Source organism: Anomalospiza imberbis, chromosome 5 (genome assembly GCF_031753505.1).
Source record: "Anomalospiza imberbis isolate Cuckoo-Finch-1a 21T00152 chromosome 5, ASM3175350v1, whole genome shotgun sequence".
Taxonomy (NCBI): Eukaryota; Metazoa; Chordata; class Aves; order Passeriformes; family Viduidae; genus Anomalospiza; species Anomalospiza imberbis.
The window spans coordinates 23,787,061-23,809,869 of NC_089685.1; the positions used below are offsets into that span (position 1 = coordinate 23,787,061).

The 22,809-nt window shown below is 36.8% G+C and overlaps 1 protein-coding gene and 1 long non-coding RNA gene across 5 annotated transcripts in view; one reads left to right on the forward strand and one right to left on the reverse strand.

The window, feature by feature from the left end:
* CFTR (CF transmembrane conductance regulator) overlaps positions 1-22,809 on the reverse strand; it is an 86,883-nt gene that overhangs the window by 17,453 nt on the left and 46,621 nt on the right. For all 3 annotated transcript variants that reach the window (XM_068189902.1, XM_068189900.1, XM_068189899.1), the window contains exons 13-21: positions 21,411-21,497; positions 19,794-20,526; positions 18,564-18,692; positions 15,659-15,696; positions 14,485-14,738; positions 13,362-13,441; positions 9,047-9,197; positions 7,702-7,929; positions 5,559-5,659 (exon numbers count right to left, since the gene is read on the reverse strand). In XM_068189902.1, the coding sequence (XP_068046003.1) occupies positions 5,559-5,659; positions 7,702-7,929; positions 9,047-9,197; positions 13,362-13,441; positions 14,485-14,738; positions 15,659-15,696; positions 18,564-18,692; positions 19,794-20,526; positions 21,411-21,497 (1,801 nt within the window). The remainder of the gene's footprint in view (positions 1-5,558; positions 5,660-7,701; positions 7,930-9,046; positions 9,198-13,361; positions 13,442-14,484; positions 14,739-15,658; positions 15,697-18,563; positions 18,693-19,793; positions 20,527-21,410; positions 21,498-22,809) is intronic.
* On the forward strand, positions 7,588-13,233 carry LOC137473858 (uncharacterized). Of its 2 annotated transcripts, XR_010999021.1 has the most exons (4): positions 7,588-7,792; positions 10,234-10,332; positions 12,030-12,137; positions 13,087-13,233. It is a non-coding gene; the product is annotated as an uncharacterized lncRNA (long non-coding RNA). The 2 variants fall into 2 exon arrangements; XR_010999022.1 differs by lacking the exons at positions 10,234-10,332; positions 12,030-12,137; positions 13,087-13,233 and adding an exon at positions 8,870-9,131.

The window sequence follows — 22,809 nt, forward strand, 5'->3', positions numbered from 1 at the left end:
AAAAAAAATCATCAGTCACAGTTATGAGGATAGTGTGATACAACCCTAATGTCAGCAAACCTAAGTAACTCCAATCTATAAACATAACATTTTAAATTAATTCTTTAAAATACTTTCTAGAGAATACTGCTATCCCACTAACAAACTGATGGTGGTATCAATGAGTTCTCATTTCTCCTTCTCAACAAAAAGTTGAAAGTTATTTTATCACGTGCCACCACCACTGCCTGCTTTTTGAAGTGGCCATTATAAGATTTCCAGCTTCTCGGCCAGCTCTTCTTCAACACTTGGATGTGAGTAAATCCCACAATGGGAACCATGCAGTTATTTTAATTGGTGTTTGATGGTACCTTTGTTTTCAGAAGTCTTAGCTTTATAGAAATTTTAGTTATTTTAGAAATTAAGGTCTTTCTTGGCTTCATCAAGAGCTGTGAATGTTTGTATGGGCAGAGATTCCCCATAACTTCCCATGCGGTCATACAACTACACACTGTCTGCTGTGAAGACAGCTGGATGAGAAGCCTTTCTCTACAAAAGAAAATTTCATCCCAATATCCTAGCTCCCCTGACAGACTTATCAGTTATGTATTTTAGACAGTTTAATAATTTTAAATCAATTCTGAATTCTTTGTTAAATAGCTTGAACTATGATTTCAATCTGGGCAGAACGTAGCATGTAAGGAACATTTAACAAAAATATTCATTCTTCCTTTCATGGGTACAAATGTTCTGTCATTCATAATGACAGGTATAGGATAGGTGACAGCAAATTTCTTATCCATTATTCCCATCAGTACTGTGCCAGCTGTATTCATGTTTAACTAGTACTTTTGAATAAAGGGGTATATTTACTATTTTCATCCCTAAGTCTATAGCATAGTACACTATTTTTAGCCTTGCCTAATTGTATTTTACTGAAATTTTAGTAGCACTACAAATTCTTGTATTTATTTCCTCATTAATATCACTTAGATACTTCTTAACTTTGAAGGAGAATTCATAACATAATTATGTAATTCATATTTCCGGAAGGTGGAAGAAGTAATTCTTTTACAAGTAAGCTAATAGAGTTAATCAGGCTCTGTGTTATCTTCTACTCAGAAGAGAGCAGTCACCCTTTTCAGACCAGACATACACGGTATTCCATGGCTGTGTTGCCAGACATCACCTCCTCACACAAACACACTGCTTGGAAAGTGCACTGTGCAGCTGGGGGGATCTGTGGGAGAGTGGTCCAATGGTTCATGTTGTAAAAAATCTTGTGCATTAAGTCACTGCCAAAACTGGCTCTGTAGGCAGAACATATGGTTTTTACTGAGGTTCCACATCATCTGCTGTTACATATTGAGTGCACTTACAGGATGTATGTTTCTGAACTGCCAAAATGAAATACCTAGCTCATTTAAAACTACTGATTTTTTTTTCCTCTTTCTTACACTGCTGTGCAGGCAGGCAGAAAAGAGAATGTTCTAAAGATTTTTTCTTCATTATGTTCCTTTCCAGAAGACCAATACCTGAGGACTGCAATTCTGATGCAGACTTTACAGTCAAGTATTTACTCTACTTAAACTTGTGTTTAAGTGTTCTCAGATTTTCTGCCAACAGTAGTAAAAATCATATTAAGATCATGTCTGAGATTTGAAAAAAAAAAAGTCAATAAAAATCATCTGTAAATGCACCATTCTTTTTCACAGCTGTATGTTTAAATTTGGTCCTTTTCGTTACCCTGTATTTCTTTAATTCTTCAGCATCCCTGATGTACAGGGTGAGACACTATGATGTTTAGTTCATCCCTGATGTACAGGGTGAGGCACTGTGATGTTTAGCACATCCCTGATGTACTGGGTGAGGCACTGTGATGTTTAGCACATCCCTGATGTACTGGGTGAGGCACTGTGATGTTTAGCAGGTTGGGTTTTAATATCTCCTTGGGAGATCCTTTTTGTATCTCCTTATATAAGTAATCTTGGTAATAGTAAAAGCATGGCATTTTCTCTTTCCCTGATAAAATGAACTGTCCTTCACAGTTAAAGCACTGCTGCTGCAGGATATACATCAGTGAAAGAGGAGGTTAGAAAGCATTAAAATAATCCACTGGGACTAGATAATACTTATCTTATGAAAGTAGCACTTACTAAAAAAAATTTTTCTATTTTCTTATGAAGGAAAAACAATTCAAAACACTAGAAAACTGCCTAGAAGGATAGGAAGAAAAAGACTGAAAACCAGCTAAAGTGATATTAGCAGAAATTATCAAATTGAAACAATAAATCTAGCCTAATTCGTAGTGTGAAATGAAGCAACGGATAGCTGTCAGAGTGACCACGTATGTTTGGAGGGGAGGAAGGGAGGTATGGGGGTTGTTTGTTTTTAAATAAAGGCAGAGCAGACAAAGAATCAGGGCTGTAGAGAATGAAATGCCAAAACCATTAAACCATTAAGAGGTATTAAGAGACAATAGGGATTTTCAATTTGAAGCCAAACGTATACAACAAAATTGCTTCAAAGACAGTATCAGTGTATGTAGAAATAAAAACCAACCTAGGAACTCAGATTTCTTCAATCTGTGAACCAGTGTCGTGGAAAGCTCAAGACGGAGATTGTGTGTAATAAAGTCAAATTTGCCACCTACCCATCTGTTTGGCCAGCTATTCCTTCGTACGTGCCTTTCAACCACTTGCAGAAAACTCCAGCTTATGTGACAGCCAAAGACTACTACCTACAAATGTGCTATTCACTCAGGCATGGTTGTCTGAAGGCTTGTAAACACAGATATCATAGCTGCTCAAGGAAGGGCAAGAGTGGTGTCAACTAGAGTGGGGTGTGTGTATATGTGTAACTGAAGACATCTGGAGATGTGTCTGTTCTAGTCAATCTGGTCCTTTGGGGAGTTTCAAACTACCTCTAGAGAGAAAAACAGTATAACCAAATAGGCTACTAAGTCAGGCAACCCTTTGCAAAACATCTTTAGCCAAATAATTGTAAAATACTTTGATGAGGATGCTAAATGCAGAGACTACAGAGCAGGAAATAATACATCTGTATCACCCAGTGAAGCAGTTCTATTATCTTGACACAATTAAGCTATTTTTATCTGCTTGTGCATAGGAACAGCTTTTGAATGTCAAGAAAACTATCCTGCCAGCAATATCTATTAGTTTTTCCTCTGGGATACCTAAAAATTCATGTCATGAGGGTGGGCAGTTATCCACTGGTAAAACTTGTCCAGAGGATCCACCCTGTAGCCTCATGGACCTTAGAAGGCTATCAATAACACAATGTAGCACGTAACATAACCAGTGGTCCAGCAAAGTTCTTTGTCTTAATACAGAGGAAAGTACTCAGAAATGTCTAGAACAACTTGAGACACCCTTTCCAAGGGAAAGGGAGTTACTTTTTTATTGCTACTAATAGGTGACATTTTAACACAACTGTACTTTTAAAAAGGGGAAGTTCTTCTTTATTGACACGCTATTGTGTCCAGCACCCTCTGAATCCTACAGGAGAAGTTCCTGTTTCTCTTGTGAAACACCTTCAGTTTGCATTAAGCCATGTAATATGCACACATTATTTGTATACAGATTTTTATACTTAAAGTGATCACATTCTGCCTTACAGGGGATGGAGTCTACAAATGACAGCCAATGTTGCTGTTGTGGTTTTGTGTGCCATTGAGGCCAGGAGGGCCAGTGGTAACCTGGGGTGCATCGGGAGGAGTATGGCCAGCAGGTGGTCCTGCCCCTCTGCTCGGCCCCAGTGCGGCACATCTGGAGCGCTGTGTTGAGTTCTGGGCTCCTCAGCACAAGAGAGACAAAGAGCTACTGGAGAGGGTCCAGTGGAGGGCCGCAAAGATCATTTGGGGTCTGGAGCATCTCTTTTATGTGGAGACACTGCAGCAGCTGGGCCTGTTCAGTCTAGAGACCACTGAGAGGGGATCACATGAACGCATATAAATATCTCAAAGGCGGCTGTCAGCTGGATCCTGCCAGGCTCTTCTCAGTGGTGCCCAGTGACAGAAGGAGGAGCAATGGCTATAAACTACAACACAAAAAGTTTCATCTCAACGTAAGGAAGAACTTTTTCACATTGAGGATGACAGAGCACTGGAACAGACTACCCAGAAAGGTTGTAGAGTCTCTCTCTCTGGAGACATTCAAACCCCACCTGTTGGGAGTTCCTGTGTCACGTGCTCTAGGTGACCTGCCTTGTCAGGGGAGCTGGACAAGAGGATCTCCAGAGGTCCCTCCCCACCCTAAAAATTCTGTGATTTACCAACATTGCATTTTATTTCATTTTTAGTCATGTAACTACTATTCAGCAGGTCTTGCAGTTACAGCAATGAAGCCCTTTCACAAAGTGCTTGCCCTTCAAGACAGACTGCTCATAGCAAAGCAAAGAAGGAACAAGCATAAAACATTTGATGGCTAGGAAATACTGCTGAATGGCCATCAGCTTTCTCGACTGTCAGCAGTCATATTTGCAAACAAGAGATTAGATGCTGTAAGTGGTTAATTCCTTGTTCTGAGACTCTTAATGATTTCCCTTCAGGATGAATCTAGTTGAATAATTTCTTTTTTTAAAAAATTAATGTTAGACTTGTGAATATTGCTTCACTGTCACAATCTGCCCCAATATATTTTTAATATGACAATTTCAATCAGAATTTAAGGGACTCTTAAATCTGATGTAAATTTTTTGTTTTCCGATACTGAACCAGTTGGCTCAAGAAGCTGATTTAGGCTTCAGAGCTGGTAAGACAGGATGTGGGCGATCTTTTTTCTCAGAATTTTTTTTGGTTTATAAGACTACGGTATTTTATTGCACTAATTCTGTCTAGAATAAATCCTAGAATGAATGAAGTGGAAAGAGATCAGTAACTATTACATTTTAAAATAAAAATTAAACTTCTCATACATTTGAGCTAATGTTTGATGAAAAGTGTAAGAACAAACATACTCTTTTATGAGTTTCCGGTCTGCTTGACATATCTCAGCAAATAGGTGATGAGAAGCTAACCTTGTGAAATACTCTCTTTTAAAGCGCCTACCTGTGAAAATTACACATGACTGCAAAGTCGTATGTGAGAGAGCATTTTACATATAACCAGAAAAAAACTGCCCGGGAAGTCAAAGACAGATTTTTAAACCACTATTGATAATAGGTGAAAGGAACTCAAAAACATCCTTTGTGATATACTATGCAAAGCTGTTAAGTAGACCAGGGAAGGTATATTTTATATATATAAACACAGGAAATATATCATAACAAAACAACCTCATGCCTTTTTGAGGTTTTCGTATCACTGCTACATCTGCAATCTGAATCCTCAAGTGCAAGTATTTGCTCTTGCCTATTCCAGACCAGAAAAACTTCCAATCATGGAAAAACTCAGTTTGAGCCACCCCAAAGCCAGTAGTTTGCTATCAAAGATATGAGAGAAACTTTTCTGACACATCTGCATAATATTCAACTCTGAAGATAATTCACTGCACAACTATAATCAACAAAAAAAGGCAATTCCTCAAAAGAAAGCACAGCATCATACATTTTTTGCTTACCAAACTATCAACATCTATGCTTGAGTTTACTGCCCACTGCAAGGTTCCCATGATGTTCATAGCTAAAGTAAGAATAATTCCAGCTGTACCTGGTCCTTCACCTGTGGAGAGAAAAACACATTCCATTTATGTGCAAATATAAAGCCATCAGAAAAGAGAAAATTAGCATGTATATCTTAAAATGCATATCCATACTCTCGCCTGTTTTACTTCATGGAGAAAACATGGATTTGTTAATCAAAAAAAGGACTAAGAGCTAAATCATAGTTTAACACCTGGCGTTGACACTGAATTCACTAGAAACCCTAATCTTGCTTGGAAGAAAAATCTTGGTACTTAAACTGTAAACAGAATCAGGTCTCTGCAATCTTGATTTCACTTTCCTTTTTTCAACTCACATGAACTTGTGAAATTACTCTTATCTAACTAAAACACCACACACAACTAACAACTCTAAAATTCAAAATGGCTTACATTTTCACTTCTTTGACAAATAGAGGATGTTCTCCTTAGTGTTATACAAAGATGCAGACGTAAATTTTTAGCTTTAATTGTTGGCTGTTACAAGCATGGGATTTCCCAGGGATTTTCCTTTATGTCTTCATACAATACAATATAAGCATTTAATCTACCACACTGTTGATGTTTAACCTCACTACATGTTAAATGGAATTGAGAATTTAAGTCAAATGCCTTTCTATAATTTCTCCATTCCTCATATAGTTTTCTTCAATAAACCTCCTCCTGTTTTCTTACAGATGTCTCATTACATAAGTAAATATAAAAGTAAGCAATAAAAGCAAAATATTCCTCATGAAAGCTGATAGATTAAGTAGGAGAATTTAGTGTTGCTCCAAGGGCCTCTTATTTATAACAGTAAAGTTATAATGGTGGCAAGATGACAAATTTTAATATTTTTTAAAAGTGTTTTAACTCCTTTTCTCAAGTAAAACACCCAGGACAACTAACACAAGAAATCATTTTCCTAAAAACCCCAAACTACTAAGGACACAGAGTGAGAAATGAGAAGGACAACAGGGAACATTGTTTCCCATGAAGGCAGGGGAACTAGAAGTCTCCTTAGTAACAAAAGTACTATAAGTGCCTAATTTCATACAGAAGTATTTCTGTGGTGTCTCCTTTTGTAAGGAGAGCTAGAGCTCTTTCTACAAGAAATAGAGGACAGCATTTCATAAACTGTACAATATTTGATAAATTGCAAGCTCTTATATAACTCCTTTTCAACACTGAAGTATAACTGAAAGAAATTTGAATATTGTTAGATTTAAAAACCTCCTCCATAAAATCAAAACTTTGGTTTTGATCTCTGTGACCATAGTACTGGAACTGCATACAGATCCTGCACACAAAGCTCAGTGTAAAACTTGGAGAGGTAGAACCACGTCCAAACATAACAAAAACATTGTGATTTAAAAAATGTATTTGAAGTTATCTCTAGCTGAATTTTTCCAAATAAATGAATTATTAACATTTTTGGGACATCATACTCCTAATTTTTGCTTGTTTGAGGCTGGCTACACTTGGCACATCATGGGCAAATACAAGATATAGTGTGATTCTGAGTCATACTAGGAGTGGTGAGTCATTTTTCAGGGGATTTTTAATAGAATTTGCAAAATTTCACATAGAAAAATGGGTCAGTGGGTTGGGAATTAAAGAACTGGATTACAATTTCTCTTAATGGTGTGGGCTTTAAAAGGTTATTTAAACTTTTCATGTCTTAGCCATTTGCAAGTGAGAGGAACATTAACTTCTCTTTACAAAAAACCTTTGGGCTATACAGGTGTGATCAACATCCAAGCTTGGCGGAACAGTGATATGGTTTCAACCTCATGAGATAATTTTACAGCAATTACTATCAACAAAATGAGAGTTTTGTCCCTTCAGTTATTATTTGCAGATTAATCCCTTTAATGAGTCCTCTACAATATCAGACTGCAGGTAATAATGGTGTTATTTTTATTTTAATTAAATTGTGTTTACTACTATGACATACTTAAAGCAATGACTCCAGTGTATGCTAAATTCCACAACAGCTTATTTCTCTCAGTATTTTCTAAAGCTGAGCTGTTAAAAAGAAGCAGCAGACTTCCATTTTAGTTTTCAGGTGAAGTTACCATACCTGTAGTTATGATAGAGATAAATGCCACAGCAACAAAAAAGACAACAAAAATAATTTCTATCCTCATCTGGAACCAGCGCAGTGTTGACAGGTAGAGGAACCAGTTTGCCGTGTGTAGGTTCAGAGCTTTGTGAAATAAGGTCTCAAAATACGGCTGCCGCCCAAACGCTCGCAGTGTCCACAGCCCTTTTAAGCTTGTAACAAGATGGGTGAAAATTGGACTCCGAGCTGTAAAGTGTTTAAATTAGAACAACAGAAACATGCATGAGGAAATGCCTTTGATATAATGCAAGCATGCACCCCATGCTCTCAGCAGGGTAACTACTGCCAGTGTGTGATTTACATATATTGTCAAACTACATGACTGAAGCAATCCTAACGAAGGATATACAACAACAGTCCTTGCAAGAATGGGTTGAAATTGCATTCAGTGCATTGACAGGAAGGGATCACAATGATTCTTCACAGTTAGCACATAACTACTTGTCTCATATCTACTTGGGGAAGCTCCTGGCCTTCTGTAGGATGCCACAAGAGAAAGGCTGCTCCTCCTCAGCCCAAATTAATTCCTGTAATTTTGATAACTCCATTATATGAAGCTTTCTTAGCACAGGCAGAGTACTTTAATGCTCTGGATTCAACTGCGCTGACATGGTAATTTTAAGAAATTTTGCATTACATAAAAAGTGGTGAGCCAGTGCTGGATCTCTGTGAACATCAAACAAATTTAAATTTAGGTCTGAGGAACTCCAGAATTACACTTAACTAAAAGGGAAGAGGATCACCACTATTAAAGGTTCAGGACTGATTTGCTGAGGATCTGCCAGTTTGCTGCAAAGCCAGGCAACGGTGCATGGTCTGCAAATTCACACTTCCAAATGAGGTTTTCAATTTTATTTGGAATATTTTAGTCTCTTAATGGGGGGAGAGGAAGGAAATTTAATCAGATACATTATTCAGAAATAAGAGCTCTTTTGTGATCAAGATATATCCATTGAAATTTTTTCTTACAAAGAAACAAACTCAAAGGGTACATACCAAGTCTGACCACAAATTTGCAAGTTACATTTATTCTCAAGAAAACTGTATGTCAGGACTTTATTTGTTTTCAGCTGCAGTGCTGATAAAGCCCATCTTTTAAAAGGCCTTTTTTATTGCTCTTTGGCAGCAGAGCACTCAGTATTGGCTGGATCAGTAACAGCCCTGGCTTTAAGGAGATATGTGTTCTGCTCCCAAAGACAATGTCATCTTGCAAAGAGAAGACGCAAGAAAGAGGAGAAAGAGTGAATCACTTCTCAATTGATTTGTTGTGGATTTAAAAATCTACCAATTTTGCTGCTCCTACCTTCAGATTCCAGTTGTTTCAGCTGCTGAGAAGTGTGGAGGAAGTATGCCCTTAACAGAATAAAGGCTGCTATCACAGGCACTGATGCCAGGAAGATGTAGGGTTCTAATATTGAGACTACTGTTATAGCGCCAATCACAATCAGTATTAACTGTAGAATGAAAGAAAAATACTATTGATATAGTAAACTTGTCACTTTATAGACTAGAGATTGGTGATGAATCTCCTTCCTATGGCAACTACATATTGTTTCAACAAACATAAAGTGTTAACCTAAGAAGATTTGCAGCTGAGAACAAACCTCCATGAAAAGATAATTAATAACTTGGACCAGATCCATAACCTATTATAATAAGCTGCCATCTTTTCTAATAGATGGAAAAAGTGTTTTCTGTAGTACAGTCTGTATTGAAGGCTTCTAAAGTATGAAGCCACACAAAAGCAATGCAGCTAGGCAGTCACTCTCCACTTAAAATTGTAAGAATGACACTTGCAATACCTGCAGTCACCTACCAAACCTACCGGTGCTGTCCCTGTCTTGTCTGGACTAGGTGTGCAAGACTGTCAGGAGCTGAGTGACAATCTCCTGCAGGTTCTGGGCAAAGCAGTCTTGCTGAGGATCAGAAAAAGTGGGAAGTTGTACTTCTTTGGTCAAGGAACTGTAACTCATATATGAAACTAACACTACTGCTTGTCCTGATCAGAAGACAGGAAATAAATTGTATGAGAATCTGTGGTATGACAAATTAACAGTTTCAGGAGAAATAAAAAGGTGTTTAAAGGTGTCAGATGACAAAAGGAACAAAATTGTTTCAGAGTTAATCTATTTTAACCTACTAGAGACTACTACCATTTTAAAACATCATCCTCAGTAGCTCTAGACAGATTTAGCTAAATCTGGTCTTGATCTTTACTCTAGAAGAGACTTAAGCAGGTAGACTACTTTTTTCTCATGTCAAAATCTAAAGAAAATCAAGTATAACCATGTACATAGAATAGCAAAGTTCTGCTTTGTACCAAGGTGTTACTTCTAACACTAAACAACTACTTCAAACTGCAAACTTACCAGCATAAAGCAAATGAAAATGGACAATTTAGGACAAAATTATGAACATTGCATTGAAACATCACTGCAAATGACCGGTCAGCAAAGAAACAGATGGAAAGCAAAACTAATTTCACATTAGGAAGAAACCTGCAGTGGGTGCTTTTGCTACTACATCTACATAAATTCAAGAAAGGATTTAAATTTCCAACTTTCCAAGTTAGAGGTCTTTCATGAACAGGTAAACACATTCTAAGTTTCCTATGACTTTTTTTCATCAGAAATCTGAGCAATGCAATAGCAGCATCACATTATATGAAAAAGAGTTACATTACATCTGAACTAGCTAAAGGAAGAATGGCTTTGAACTGAAATAGAGCAGGTTTGGATTAGATATCAGGAAGAAATCCTTTACTATGAGGGTGGTGAGACATTGGAACAGATTGCCCTGAGAAGGTGTGGATGCCCCACTCCTGGAAGTGTTTAAGGCCCAGTTGAAAGGGGCTCTGAGAAACCTGATCTCATGGAAAGCATCCTTGCCTTTGCAGGAGGGTTGGAACTAGATGATGTCCCTTCCAGCCCAAACAATTTTATGATCCTATGAGTTCTTTCACTATTTTCCTCATTTCTCTTAAAGGAATGGTGATATGTATGAGTTACGCTTGTGCAGGCTGTTTAGCACTGGTCTGCAGCAATGCAAGAATGGATTTGTCTTTACTCATTACTTCAAACTGTAGAAATTAGTAACACTTGTATCCCTCTCTAATTGTTAATAAGCAAATGAGCTATTCAAGTGATATTGAGCCAAGTTATACAGTTCTCACATTATGAGATTACAGTCACTCAGTGACTTAAAATTCCCATTTCTGTCATTTACTCGAATTTTGTAAAGGTCACCATAATGCCATGCTGTTCTAACTGCTGGTCCCACAGTTATTTCACTAAAAAGTTGAATATGAAAATCTGTGTTATCTCATAAACTCCAAAGTAAGCCTAAAGTCAGATGGAAGATGATGCTTTCTCTAAAAAGGCAGAAGCAAAAATCTAAACCACAAGCCAACTGTATTAGCATATAGTTGAGCAATGGCAGCAGAGGGCTCATGCAGCCCAGTTCAGTGCCCTAGATGCTGAGCTTTCAACCCTGGGACAGAGGCCAGAGGGGGAGACATGTCCCACTGTTTCCTGGTTTGGAAAATGCAGGTGGTAGTAGACAGAGCAGCTCAGCAAGCATTCAGGGTGGCAATGACTGCAACAGCCAGTTTGATTAAACAACAGGAGTTTATCATTTAGGGGAAACCAGTCATGATCACAGGCATGAATGTTTAGTGAGTTCACTATGAACTTTTGGGTAAGACTATATTAAACCTTAGGGACAAGCAGTATGTGTGCAGCATCTCACATGAAGGATCTCCAAGAAACGAGGACTGGTTCATAGAACTGGGTTTAGCATTAAGACAAGGCTTAGGGGGATCTCAGCACTTTGTATGACTATCTCCTGGTATTTATTATACTTATATAAATTATAAATGTTTCTGTATATGTAGTTTGTTATTATTTATATAATTTAAAATATATTGTTTATATAAACAACAGTAGTTATTTCTTATGGAAATAAGAAATAAGAATATGTGCTTGAGCCAAATTCTTTTAATTGTCACACAGTGGAAAGATAAGAGGCAATGGGCACAAACTGAAATTCCATTTAAACATAAGAAAAAGCACTTTTAGCATGGAGAAGGTCAAATACTGAAACATGTTATTCAGAGAACTTGGAGTATCCAAAACCCAGCTTGGCCTTGAGCAAACTCCTCTAACTGAACCTGCTTTGAACAGAGGGGTTGGAGGGGTTCCAGGTTCTAGGTCCACATATCCCTTCCACATTCTGTGACTCTTCAACAGTCATCGAAGTCCTATCTAGAACTTCTCTGTATCTTTCAGAGGAATCTGACTTTGTTCATCAGCAGAGTCCATAGAAGTCTGAATCTATGGAGGACCAGAAGAAATTGGTTGTGAAGGAATGACTGTTAAAATTATTCAAGATGATGGGTAGGTTCAATGATATTCAGCAGAAGAACCTGGAAAGACAGGGCAGCTTATCATGCATGTCTAGAAACCTCTGCAGTGAGACTGAGGAGAGAGAGGTGAATCTATGAGACAATAGGGTATAGCTAAACCTCTGAAAGGCATCAGAATAGAAAAGCCAAATACTGGGATTTTCCTTATTCTTGAAAGCATGAAAAACTAGTTTCTTGTAGAAAGTTTGAAGTGTAGAGACAGACTAATTAACATGCTTTTGGTAAAACATCCCTGTGGTAGATCCAAAATATCTGAAACAAAATGGTTGTATCAGAAAAGACAGTAGTGGCTTCTGTTCACACTGAAGATTATACTGTTGATTCAGAGAGTCCCAATGTCCATATTTACTGATTCAGCAAGTTCTCATGACATCAACAGGACATGAAGTAAAGCTGTAATATACGTGAACCTCTTCATGTCGAGCTACACTGGCCTGTCTGAAGTCATGAGTCAAAGTTATCAATTCCTCACAAAGATATAGGGAAAGAAATTCTGTCTTTATCCGATAATCATGTTGGTAGGGACTGTAAAGCAGGCAAACTCACAGATGGAGACAGGCAGTCTGTACAGCAGAGTGTTTGGGTTGATTAAGTTGAGCCTTAAGTATATAACCTTAATAATGTAGAGAGGAACAGGAGCACCAGAAAAGATTTGCTTCTGTTTTCAAAATGTTCTGGGAACCAGTTCTATCTAAGGAAAAGCTGACATTTCCATAGAAGATAAAGAAACAGAAAAGGCAAGAATATATTCAACAGAAGAGAAGTAAGCTAAGGGTGATGCTAGCAAACTGGGAACAGAAAATATTAAGGAGCAGAAGTTATGAAAGTGACTGAATGCAATCAAAGAATAGCATTAAAAAACAGTAAACTTGAGCCATGATAACAGAAAGGAACTAAGGAATGCCCTTCATGACTTACAGTTGAATCTGGGCAGCAGCAGGGATACTTGTCCTGTAGGGGTCTGCAGGGCAAAAATATTTCTGAGCCTGAGTAGTAAGAGTGGTTTGCATAAACAGTGGAGGTAAGTACACATAAAAGCAAGCACTCAAAAATGAAGCAATACAGTTAACTACAGGATAAGCAGCTACGTAGATACATAGATTTAAAAAAATCATGTGATTTTTTTTGCAAGATGTACAGCTGAAATATCACTTTGCCATAAGACAGCAAAAGTTACAACTTTTATTCTACAAACCTGAATGAAGTCAAATACTGTGAGTGGAAGTAAGTCATCCAGTACTGCCGTATCTTTTGAGAATCTGTTAAGCATACCACCTATGGATTAAGGAAAAAATAAAAAGGTCAAATATTTTAATACCTCTCAAATCCCACATTTATTACTTTAACAATAGGTATAACTTCTTCTGAATACAAAATATTAAGTACAAGATTTTTTTCAAGTACAAGAAATTCCATTACAGTCTAGTGGAGCTACAGTTTCTGTCCCCCTGGAGGAATTCGGCTACACAACTTCTGTTTCTGCTCTTGGAAAAAAAAAGTCGGGAAAATGTAATTTAAATAAAGGAAACAACTAAAAGAGGAAGAAACAGAGGCACAAAGCATAAGGTCAGTACCCCTTATTCAGCAGGCCCTGCTGATTCACAAGTCATTTGCACCTCAGCATTTGCATGGGTTTGTAACCTGTTTCTTAATATTTGAATAGAATTACTGTATTAAACATCATGTAAAAACAAAGTTAAGAATATAAGGGAAAATGAAGGAGAAGCCCATTGTTGTATCATCATTTAGCAGTGTCTCCTATAATTTAGTACTTATCAGTAAGAAACATATGATATAGGAATTTCATGTAAAGTGGGAGATGGAACTTGTTGCACCAGTTATATAATGAGCTTTATATCAACTCCCAAATTTGAATATGCATACCATCATTCACACTAACTCATGTTTTATGCCATTTTAGTTGGACTATTCATAAAAAAGCACTATTTATCATCCACATCTGATTCCTTGTCACTCACGACATAGTTGACAATATGTTTTATATTGCAGTTTTTGACAAAGTCTATTCTTTAGAAGTTATTCTACTCTTATTGCCTAGAACAGTTAATGGTTTATTTTCTCCAAATTTCTTTCTTACAGGATGATATTTCAGAATCAGAATTGACAACTGAAATATGTCACACTTAAGTGCAATCAAGTTTCATTAAAAGATTCACAAATTACCTTATGTGGCAAACTTCTAACATTCTGCTTGACTGAAAATGTAAATGGAAGGTAACACTGTCCTTTAACAGAATGAAAACCATTAAATTGAAATTAAATGCATAGATGAGTCAATCATCCTCCATCTCAGTTACCTGCTTTCCAAGAGTTGAAGGTTGACATAGGTGCATGAAGAACTGCATGCACCATCTTTTGATGAAGTGTTTTAGACACTGTTATAAGTGTATGCACGAGGGGCAAACCTCTGAAGATTCCCATGGCAAGCAGGGTATCTGCCACGCCCACATAGATGTAAATGATGTAGTAGCTGCTAGTGTCAGTGACAATCACAGGAGGTTTGTCAGAGGTGCTGTTTGCTGACTGTGTTGAATTTGCCTTTAAAGCTGACCTGTGTGATGGAAATTAAAAATAAATGCATTACTGGGAGCTGTGTGCTTTTTCTCTTTTATTTACTAAACAAAACCAAACAGTACTCCAGTGTCCATTGGTTTTAAAGCTATGCTAATGGTTAGTTATAGATATTTCCAGTAATTTTTAAAATATTGTCATGAATGTACAAAATATAAATTATTAATAGCTCTGGTAGTCTCTTGCAAATCTGCTGCCTATTTAATCACTGACAAACCTAAACTAATCCAGGAAAATGCACCACTTCTTTTATAACAGAAAAATTAGTTTAAGTCTTGAAAAAACTGAATTAAAATGGAAGTAAAATTCTTTAAGTATACTATAAAAATCAAAGCCCTTAGTGACTTAATGTAGATGGAAATCAACATAAATCAGTCCACCGCCAGTCAGACCTATGTCACCATATGCTTCTATACTCACACACACTCATTGCTGCAGGACAAAAACATGGATTAAAAGCATTAACCCAGGAAAAGTCACTGGCTTTTTCACTGCTCAGTATATTTTAACCTACAACTGCTGACCCTGTAACTTTACAAATGAGGTCTTACAGAAACTGTTCCCTTAAAATGTTCCTAAGCAAGTCTTACCAACACCTCTGAATCACAGTATATTGAAGATAATCAGATCCACGCATCCCCAGAGTGAGCTGACCCAGAAAAATCTTGCATACACTGTTGTGTACTCAATTGCAAGGCATAAACCATTCAACTGCCAGCACTTAAAGAAGTACCAGATACCACCTACACAAGGTGGTAGATCACCCATCTATGAACCATTTTGTTGACTATAAGATAGTGAATATCCACATAGAATTCTGGCAGAATTTATTCATGCTTTACAGAAAAATATTATATAAGGGATCCCCCAGTTTCTTAGTAAATTATCACCACTACTTACTTTTGAAGAAACCATACTCCACCAAGAGAAGCAGCTACCTGTGACCAAAGAAAACAGTCAGATTTTGGTTTATCACTTCATGTAATTTTTTTCTCTTGTCTTTTTTCATTGATTTTATAACTTTTTAGAGCAAGCATAACAAATGGGTGGAAGTCAAACCTACTTAAAGCAAAAAACTTGTAATATCTGCTTCTCTCTCCACGGAAACAATTTAATGCATCCCACCAGGAAAGCTACATTTAGACTTGTATTACAATCAGGCTATCAAGTGCCTGAGAGATTCTTGAATTCTAGAAATTCTTGTATTCTTTTATACCATACTATTTACAAAGGCTTTCTAATGCTTTCCTACTGATAACTGTATGCCTTAACCGATTTTAAGTTTTAAAGATTAATATTTTTAATGACCTTAGAAGAGTACCTCTCTCAGTATCTTCAAAGGCATCCATTCAAATATGAAAGTCAAACCTGTAACATTATTATTTTTGCATTGTTGTTCTTGCTAGCTGATATCTACATTTGTTATATTCATTTGACTGACATTGTTTTGCTGCTTAGTTTTACATAATTTTCCACATAATCAATTGTAATATTTTTAAAATGTAAAATTAAACCCTTTTTATTGTGAGATGGTTCAGCGTTCAACAAGAATTTAGTCTGTAATATATTCTTGTCTGTCTACCAAGATACTGGAAATCTTCATCCAGTCTATTACATTTTAGTTTGCTCTGTTCCTGACTATGATCATTTTTCTAAGGGTTGAAAGAGTTTTTACATTTTCTTCCCATATATTTTTATGTCACTGGTACAGAAATATATGGTAATACCCCAACTGATACACATAACTGAAGTCTTCTCTTTGGCAGCCACCAACTTTTGCAGGTTTTACAGTAATTAACTCAAGATTGACCATGATGGTCCTGAATTTAAGTATTTGTAAGAATCAGGCTTCTTTCACAGTAATATTTTTACATCTCCCAACAGAATTCTGTTCTCATCTTGCCTCCTCACAACAGAAGAGTTTTTTCAGCTGTGAAGTTGATGGTAGGTAATATTGTCACAGAATAATTTCACAAAGCCTTTCTCTGTGTTTCCTTCCAAAACTGTTCTTCTTGCAGTTCAGCCTCTGGGTATTACATCCATGAGACACAGTTTTGAGCTGCTTAAGTAAGCTACACAACATACACCTTGCAAACCTAGGAAATAAGTAGAGTTGATGTCCTATTTATGGTGACCTGTGTGAACCCACCTTGGAACCTGCAACACAAAGCAATCCATTCAAAATCTAAAATAGCATCTCTAGAATTTCCACAGTAGTCCCACCCAGATCTGAAGGGTGTAAAAACACCACTTTCAATTTACTTGGATGTTCATCACTAGCCTCTCTTCATTGTCTCAAGTTGGAAGGGTACAAACTGTAGCACAGGACACATAAACACTTGGAATAGTATTTCAGCTCACACAAGAGGTTTGCTCAAGACTGGGCTGCAGCTAGGTACATTTCAGCCCATTCATTTACCAATAGGCTTTTACTTCAACGACAGTCACACTGGAAACTTTAAATTATATGGAAGCACTCTTTGTCATAAGATTTTTTTCAATTAGAAGATGAGGATTTTTTAACTGTTTAAAAAAGGTTTAGTCTAAAATAAAAGCAAAATTTTGTAATCAGCATTAGAAATATATGCTGAATATACAGGAAAAAATCTTACATATCTTAAAATTAAAATTTCCTTTGCCTCTGAAATTCACATTCAGCTTTGCTGTTGTTTACATAGCCATTTTCCACAGCCATGAAAATAAAATTTGTATGATTAGAAGAGCTACACATCTAAGTACTGTCTTGCCTCTGGTGTTGGTTTAAAAGTTAGGATGTTAAACTAGATCGAAGCTCCAGGATTTGTTTCTGGTCCAAGAGAACTAACTTAAATTTCCTCCAATATGACATTAGTGTAAATTCGGAATACCATCAGACACATCTTTCTCCAGCTATGATGACACTAGAAGTTTGAATCTCACCACAGAATTGCTAAAAACCCTTTGCTGACAATCAGACAGAAACTAATCCTATATTCCTAATGGATTCTTCTCTTCATTCAGTTTATGTTGAAAAATACCAAGAGAAAATTCACCATATTTTGTAAGTTGACATATGAACACAGTCTCATTGATTTCTCACTTTGAAACGTGTTCCTTCCCTTTAAAAAAATACTTGATTTAGGATATTTACTACACAAGAGAACATTAAGAGGTTCTATATGCTAAAAGTCTTTCTTAAATTGAGAGACCATACAAAAACCAGGCAGTTTCTGATATATGAAAAACAGTCAAATGTCCTCAAAGAGCCAGATGTTCTTCAGTACTTGTTCCAGTGGAAAAAGTCTTCTCTGCATGCTGCAGGAACACCCCTTTCATCTTTCACTGCCCCCACAGGCATTCAGCACTGTACTTTACTCACCACTCTTCTTTTACCAGGAGCAAAGCTAGTAACTCATTTTTCAAAGCAATTTTCCAGAATTTATGTATGTGCTGATCAAAAAAATTATGGCAATTATTACTGTTAACTCCCTAAGGCTCTGCAAAGATCAGTTATAATGAAAAATGGAAGATTATTCACCTGTGAACAGGAGACTTGCATAGGGCAATAATTCTTATTTATGGTATCACATAGCAGAAAATAACCTAGATAATTTGAGAAGATGGGTCTTCTGCTACTGTGCACTAAGCACTAACTTTGGTGAAGAGATGCTCATCTAAACAGTAGAAAAGTCACTGCAATTTAATTTAGCAGCAGTTGTCAATAAGTGATACATACAAGAGCTTATGTCTTGATGCTTTATCCATTTTCACAAAGAACAGTTTGAACAAACAGTTTGAACATGACACCAAACACAGATTTTCTTACCTCAACTAAGAAGACAGTCACACACAAAATCAGAACAAAAATCAAGTTTTTGTGGATAGTAACGTATCTGAAATAAGTATTCCATGTAGTAACAGTACCCATGCTTTCAGCATCATCACTGAAGCACTCCTGTCAAAAAAACAGTAAAATAATAGTAAGAATGCTAATAATATCTCTGTATGAGAATTTCTGACACAAGAATGCTATCATTCTTTCTGCTAACTCACTGCAAATAATTGAGCTGAAGCATTAAATTCGCTGATAGTGGCTAGAGAGGAAGGTACTGACCAGTTGAGTCATCTTTAAAAATACAATCAAGAGATTATTTTAAATTTTCAGACAACAATGAGAGAAGCTGAGATTTAGCCAGCACTACTAGAATCAAAAACTATTAATGAATAGCTATTTTCTTTCAATGGAGAAATATTATTATGATTTTAGAGTAAATTTGTAAGCACTTTGAGCTTTTTTTTCTGTTGAGCTCAAAAGAAAACTGGGCAGTGCTTCAGCAAATTATGAATTTAAATTTTCCTTGGATATCTGCTTCCTCCTAGAAAACTCCCCCAGAAAATTTTCCTATCCTGAGAAAATCAGCTGCCAGTTTTTAAAATGAAAGTAGTCCATCATGACCAACTGAAACTATTAGAAAATAAAAATTTTGGTCCAGTTTTTGGTATAAAACTCAACCTTCTGTTTTTTTCATCACATGCATAAAACCAGAGTAAAATCAAGCTTACTCCTCCATTCATTATCTGCATCAGGACACAAGAACTAAGCACTCTGGCAAATTTATCAAATTTGATCAAATGCCAGTTTTAAAAACTGTGCTAGTACTTCAAATATATTTTATTTTTCCCATGAACCTTAATGTTTCAAAGGTGAATTTTACCTAAATGCTTTAAAACAATCTTTTTCCAAGTTATGGTTTCAAATTTTATTTTATCATATGTAATCTGAAAGATAAAGTGCAGGAGATGTAAATTCTGTGTTGAAATTCCCTACAGACAGTACTGAAAAATTAACAAAAAATAAGGCAAAATAAATTTTTGAGGATTTCAATTATTTCAAGATGATACTTGAGTTTAAAAATTTTCACAGGTATTCAAAAACATATTCCACAGAGAAATGCTGCATTAGGAAGGAAATAGTCCAGCAGAAAAACAGATGAGGAGTATATTACAGTAAACCACCACCATAACCAAACCCAAGATAAATTCAATCAAAACACACCTTCAAATCCTCTTCATTGATTTCATCAGTTATATCCAAGACACTGTCTCGAGACACACGCCTGGTGTAGATATCTATCTCAGAAGACAGGTTTGTCTGAGGCACCATAGACATTTTCCGAAATGTTGTACTTCCCTTTTTGGAAAAGTTTGGCCCATAGTTCACAGAGGTGCTTGTCATCAGGTTCAGCACCGACTGCCTCCTGCGCCCTTGCAGCAGATGGTCAGCCTTGAGCATGCCAGTCCGCAGCAGAGCCACGTCCCCCTGCTCTAAGTCAGGTACCAGCGAGAGCCTCCTCTCTGGTGGGTCACTGTGGCCATCGTCTAGCCCATTGACCTGCATCCCATTCTTCTGCACTTCTGAGAACTTCCTATTTGCATTAAGGGGGTTAATAATTACGGAGTTCTTCCTTTTGTCGTTAAAATCTGACTTTTGTTTGAAAGATTGCTTCTTTATTTCATTGCGTGATCCCATGCCTTCTCCTTCAATGGAAAATCGTCGGAGAGTCTCAGTAAGGATTGAATTTCTTCTCTCTGCACTGAACTGATCAAAAGAGTCAAATCCCATCAGCTCTGAGCTGAAGTCTGGCCGTTGACCCTGAAGTTCAGAAAATGTTCCATAGAAATAGCAGCTCCCTTCATGTAAGATTAATATTTTGTCAGCAATCTTTAAGTGTTCCAATTTTGACGTAACCAAGATCCTCGTTTTATTTGCCATCAGCTTGCACACGCAGCTGTAAAAGATGGAAATGTGAAAATTTAGACTTTTTTGTTCTCATTATTAAATTATGATTTTATCCCTTTCAATTTGCTTTTGCCTGCCCTGCTCCCAGTATGAGCAGTCTTGGGTGCTCCCTCAAACTACAGAGGAGGTGGTAAAGCTGAGATGTGTAAAGGGTGAGTACTTTATTACAAGAACCAAAAAAGAGGTAAAATTGAATAATGTTCAGGTCAACCCAAAAAGCACAGTTCATCATGAAGTATTTCTTTTCATCTTTTCATCAGGGTTACTCAGATCTGCTGATCTGAGACTTAAGAGTATTACTCCAATTTCAAAACTTCAAAATTACAGAGGCTGAAAAGATTATGGATGACAGTGTGTGTCCTTACTGTTTTCATCAAAAGGACAAGCAAAAAGTCTCTGACTTGGGCCAACCTGTGCCAATCATCAGCAGGCAGTTTCAGGTGATTCAACATTCAGTGATTAGAAAAACAGGTCAAAATACAGCTTTTTGTAAAAAAATATACTTACAAAGCAGGTAATTGTTTTAAAGTGAAAGCCTTTCTCATACAAAGACATGTCAGATATAAAGCCACACACACTGGGAGTACAAGATTACAGCAGGCTCAATATATTGAGATGGAAGAGAGAGCAGTAATGCTCACACTGGCCCAGGCTTGTTCCCCTCACAGTGCATTGTCCTACCACTAACAAAAAAATACTCAAAATATATACATAATACCACAACATAATACTATGCGAAACCCTAAAAATGAACATCCCAACAGGCATAACTTTGATCACATCAGTATTTTTGTACTGCTATTAAAAACCCTTCATTTTACTTTGTGCTGCTTGGTGAGATTCTTAAATACAATCTATCAAAACATACAATACCTTTCAAATATCTCTTTTTCTGTAAAAATGTCTAAGTGTCCAAAAGGAGAATCCAGGAGATACAAATCAGCATCTTTGTACACTGCCCTGAACAGAAAAAAATGGAAATGACATTAACTTTTGCATCTCTTATAAATTTAAATAAATACAATTTAAGAAGAATGCCTCAAATCTTTTAATTGACAGACTTTCTACAGCATGGAGCTTTCTCCAGCTCTAGGGAGCTGGAGTTTAACTTGAAATGTACTTATAAGACATCTTTTAATAAAGCCTTTTCTTGTTGCAGACCACATTATAAACTAACTCAGTTTTCGATTAATTTCTGTGCAATGAAACAAAGCTGTCTTTTACGCAGGTTACACTGTGTAAAAAGAGATCTGTTTATGTCCTGAATCTGACAGTTCCCATCAGTGTACAATATTCATTTCAACGGGAATTTAATGTCTCCTGTAACAACTACTGGTGCCTGAGGGAATACTGCATTTATGTAAATAAACATGTGAAAAGACTTAGGTCTCGGAGCTTAATTTAAAAGGTACTTAAAAAAAACGGTGAGCAAAACTAAGTGTCTTATGAGGCATGGTCTTGCAAACATAATTTGCAATGAGACTGTACAATTTTCGAGTTTAAGACATGAAATAGGACCTTAAGCTGTATGTACCTGGACATGGGTCATTGAGACCTAAAGCTCTGGTTAAGAGGAGTTTTTTAAAAAAGAAAATTCAATAGAAGTTCAAAAAGACCCCCTGCCTTCTTCTGCGAAAATGAAAATTATTATGCGATATCAATCAGATTATAATTAATAAAGAAATCCGGCCATCTGCATTTATGTATTTTTTAAGTATATTAATCAGTGTGAAAATATTTAACCACCAAGAGAAAAAGCCCTCAATATTAGATCATTATGTTAATAAAACTAGCAAATTTATTGAAAAATCCTCTAACACAATGGATTTCACTGACCATACATTATGATGTAGTGGCTGCACAGCAACAAAAATTCTCTGTGTGCTTCTATCAGCAAGACGTTTGCAGGGTTTTATTGCTATAATTTGTGTGTTGCACTTAGTAGCTACAAAGCTACTGGCTTTATGGTACCAGGCCAGCAAGCTGACTCAAGTCCAGGACACACACTGTGTTTTTCCCTTGGTCCTTTCTTTTCCCAGGTTGCAGGTGCAGGCAATGACAGTGCTCTGTAAGAAAGACAGGCTCATGCAATCTCCACCAGCTTCTCAAGATGGCTGGTTGATGTCACTTCCATCACGGACTCTCATTTCACTTGACCTTGCACAGACTACACCAGCTAAGTTTATGCAGCCAGTCCAAGAACAGAATGTCCAGTTTATCACCAGTTTATTACCTAGGTACAACCCAGGGCTGTAAACCTAAATTTACATCC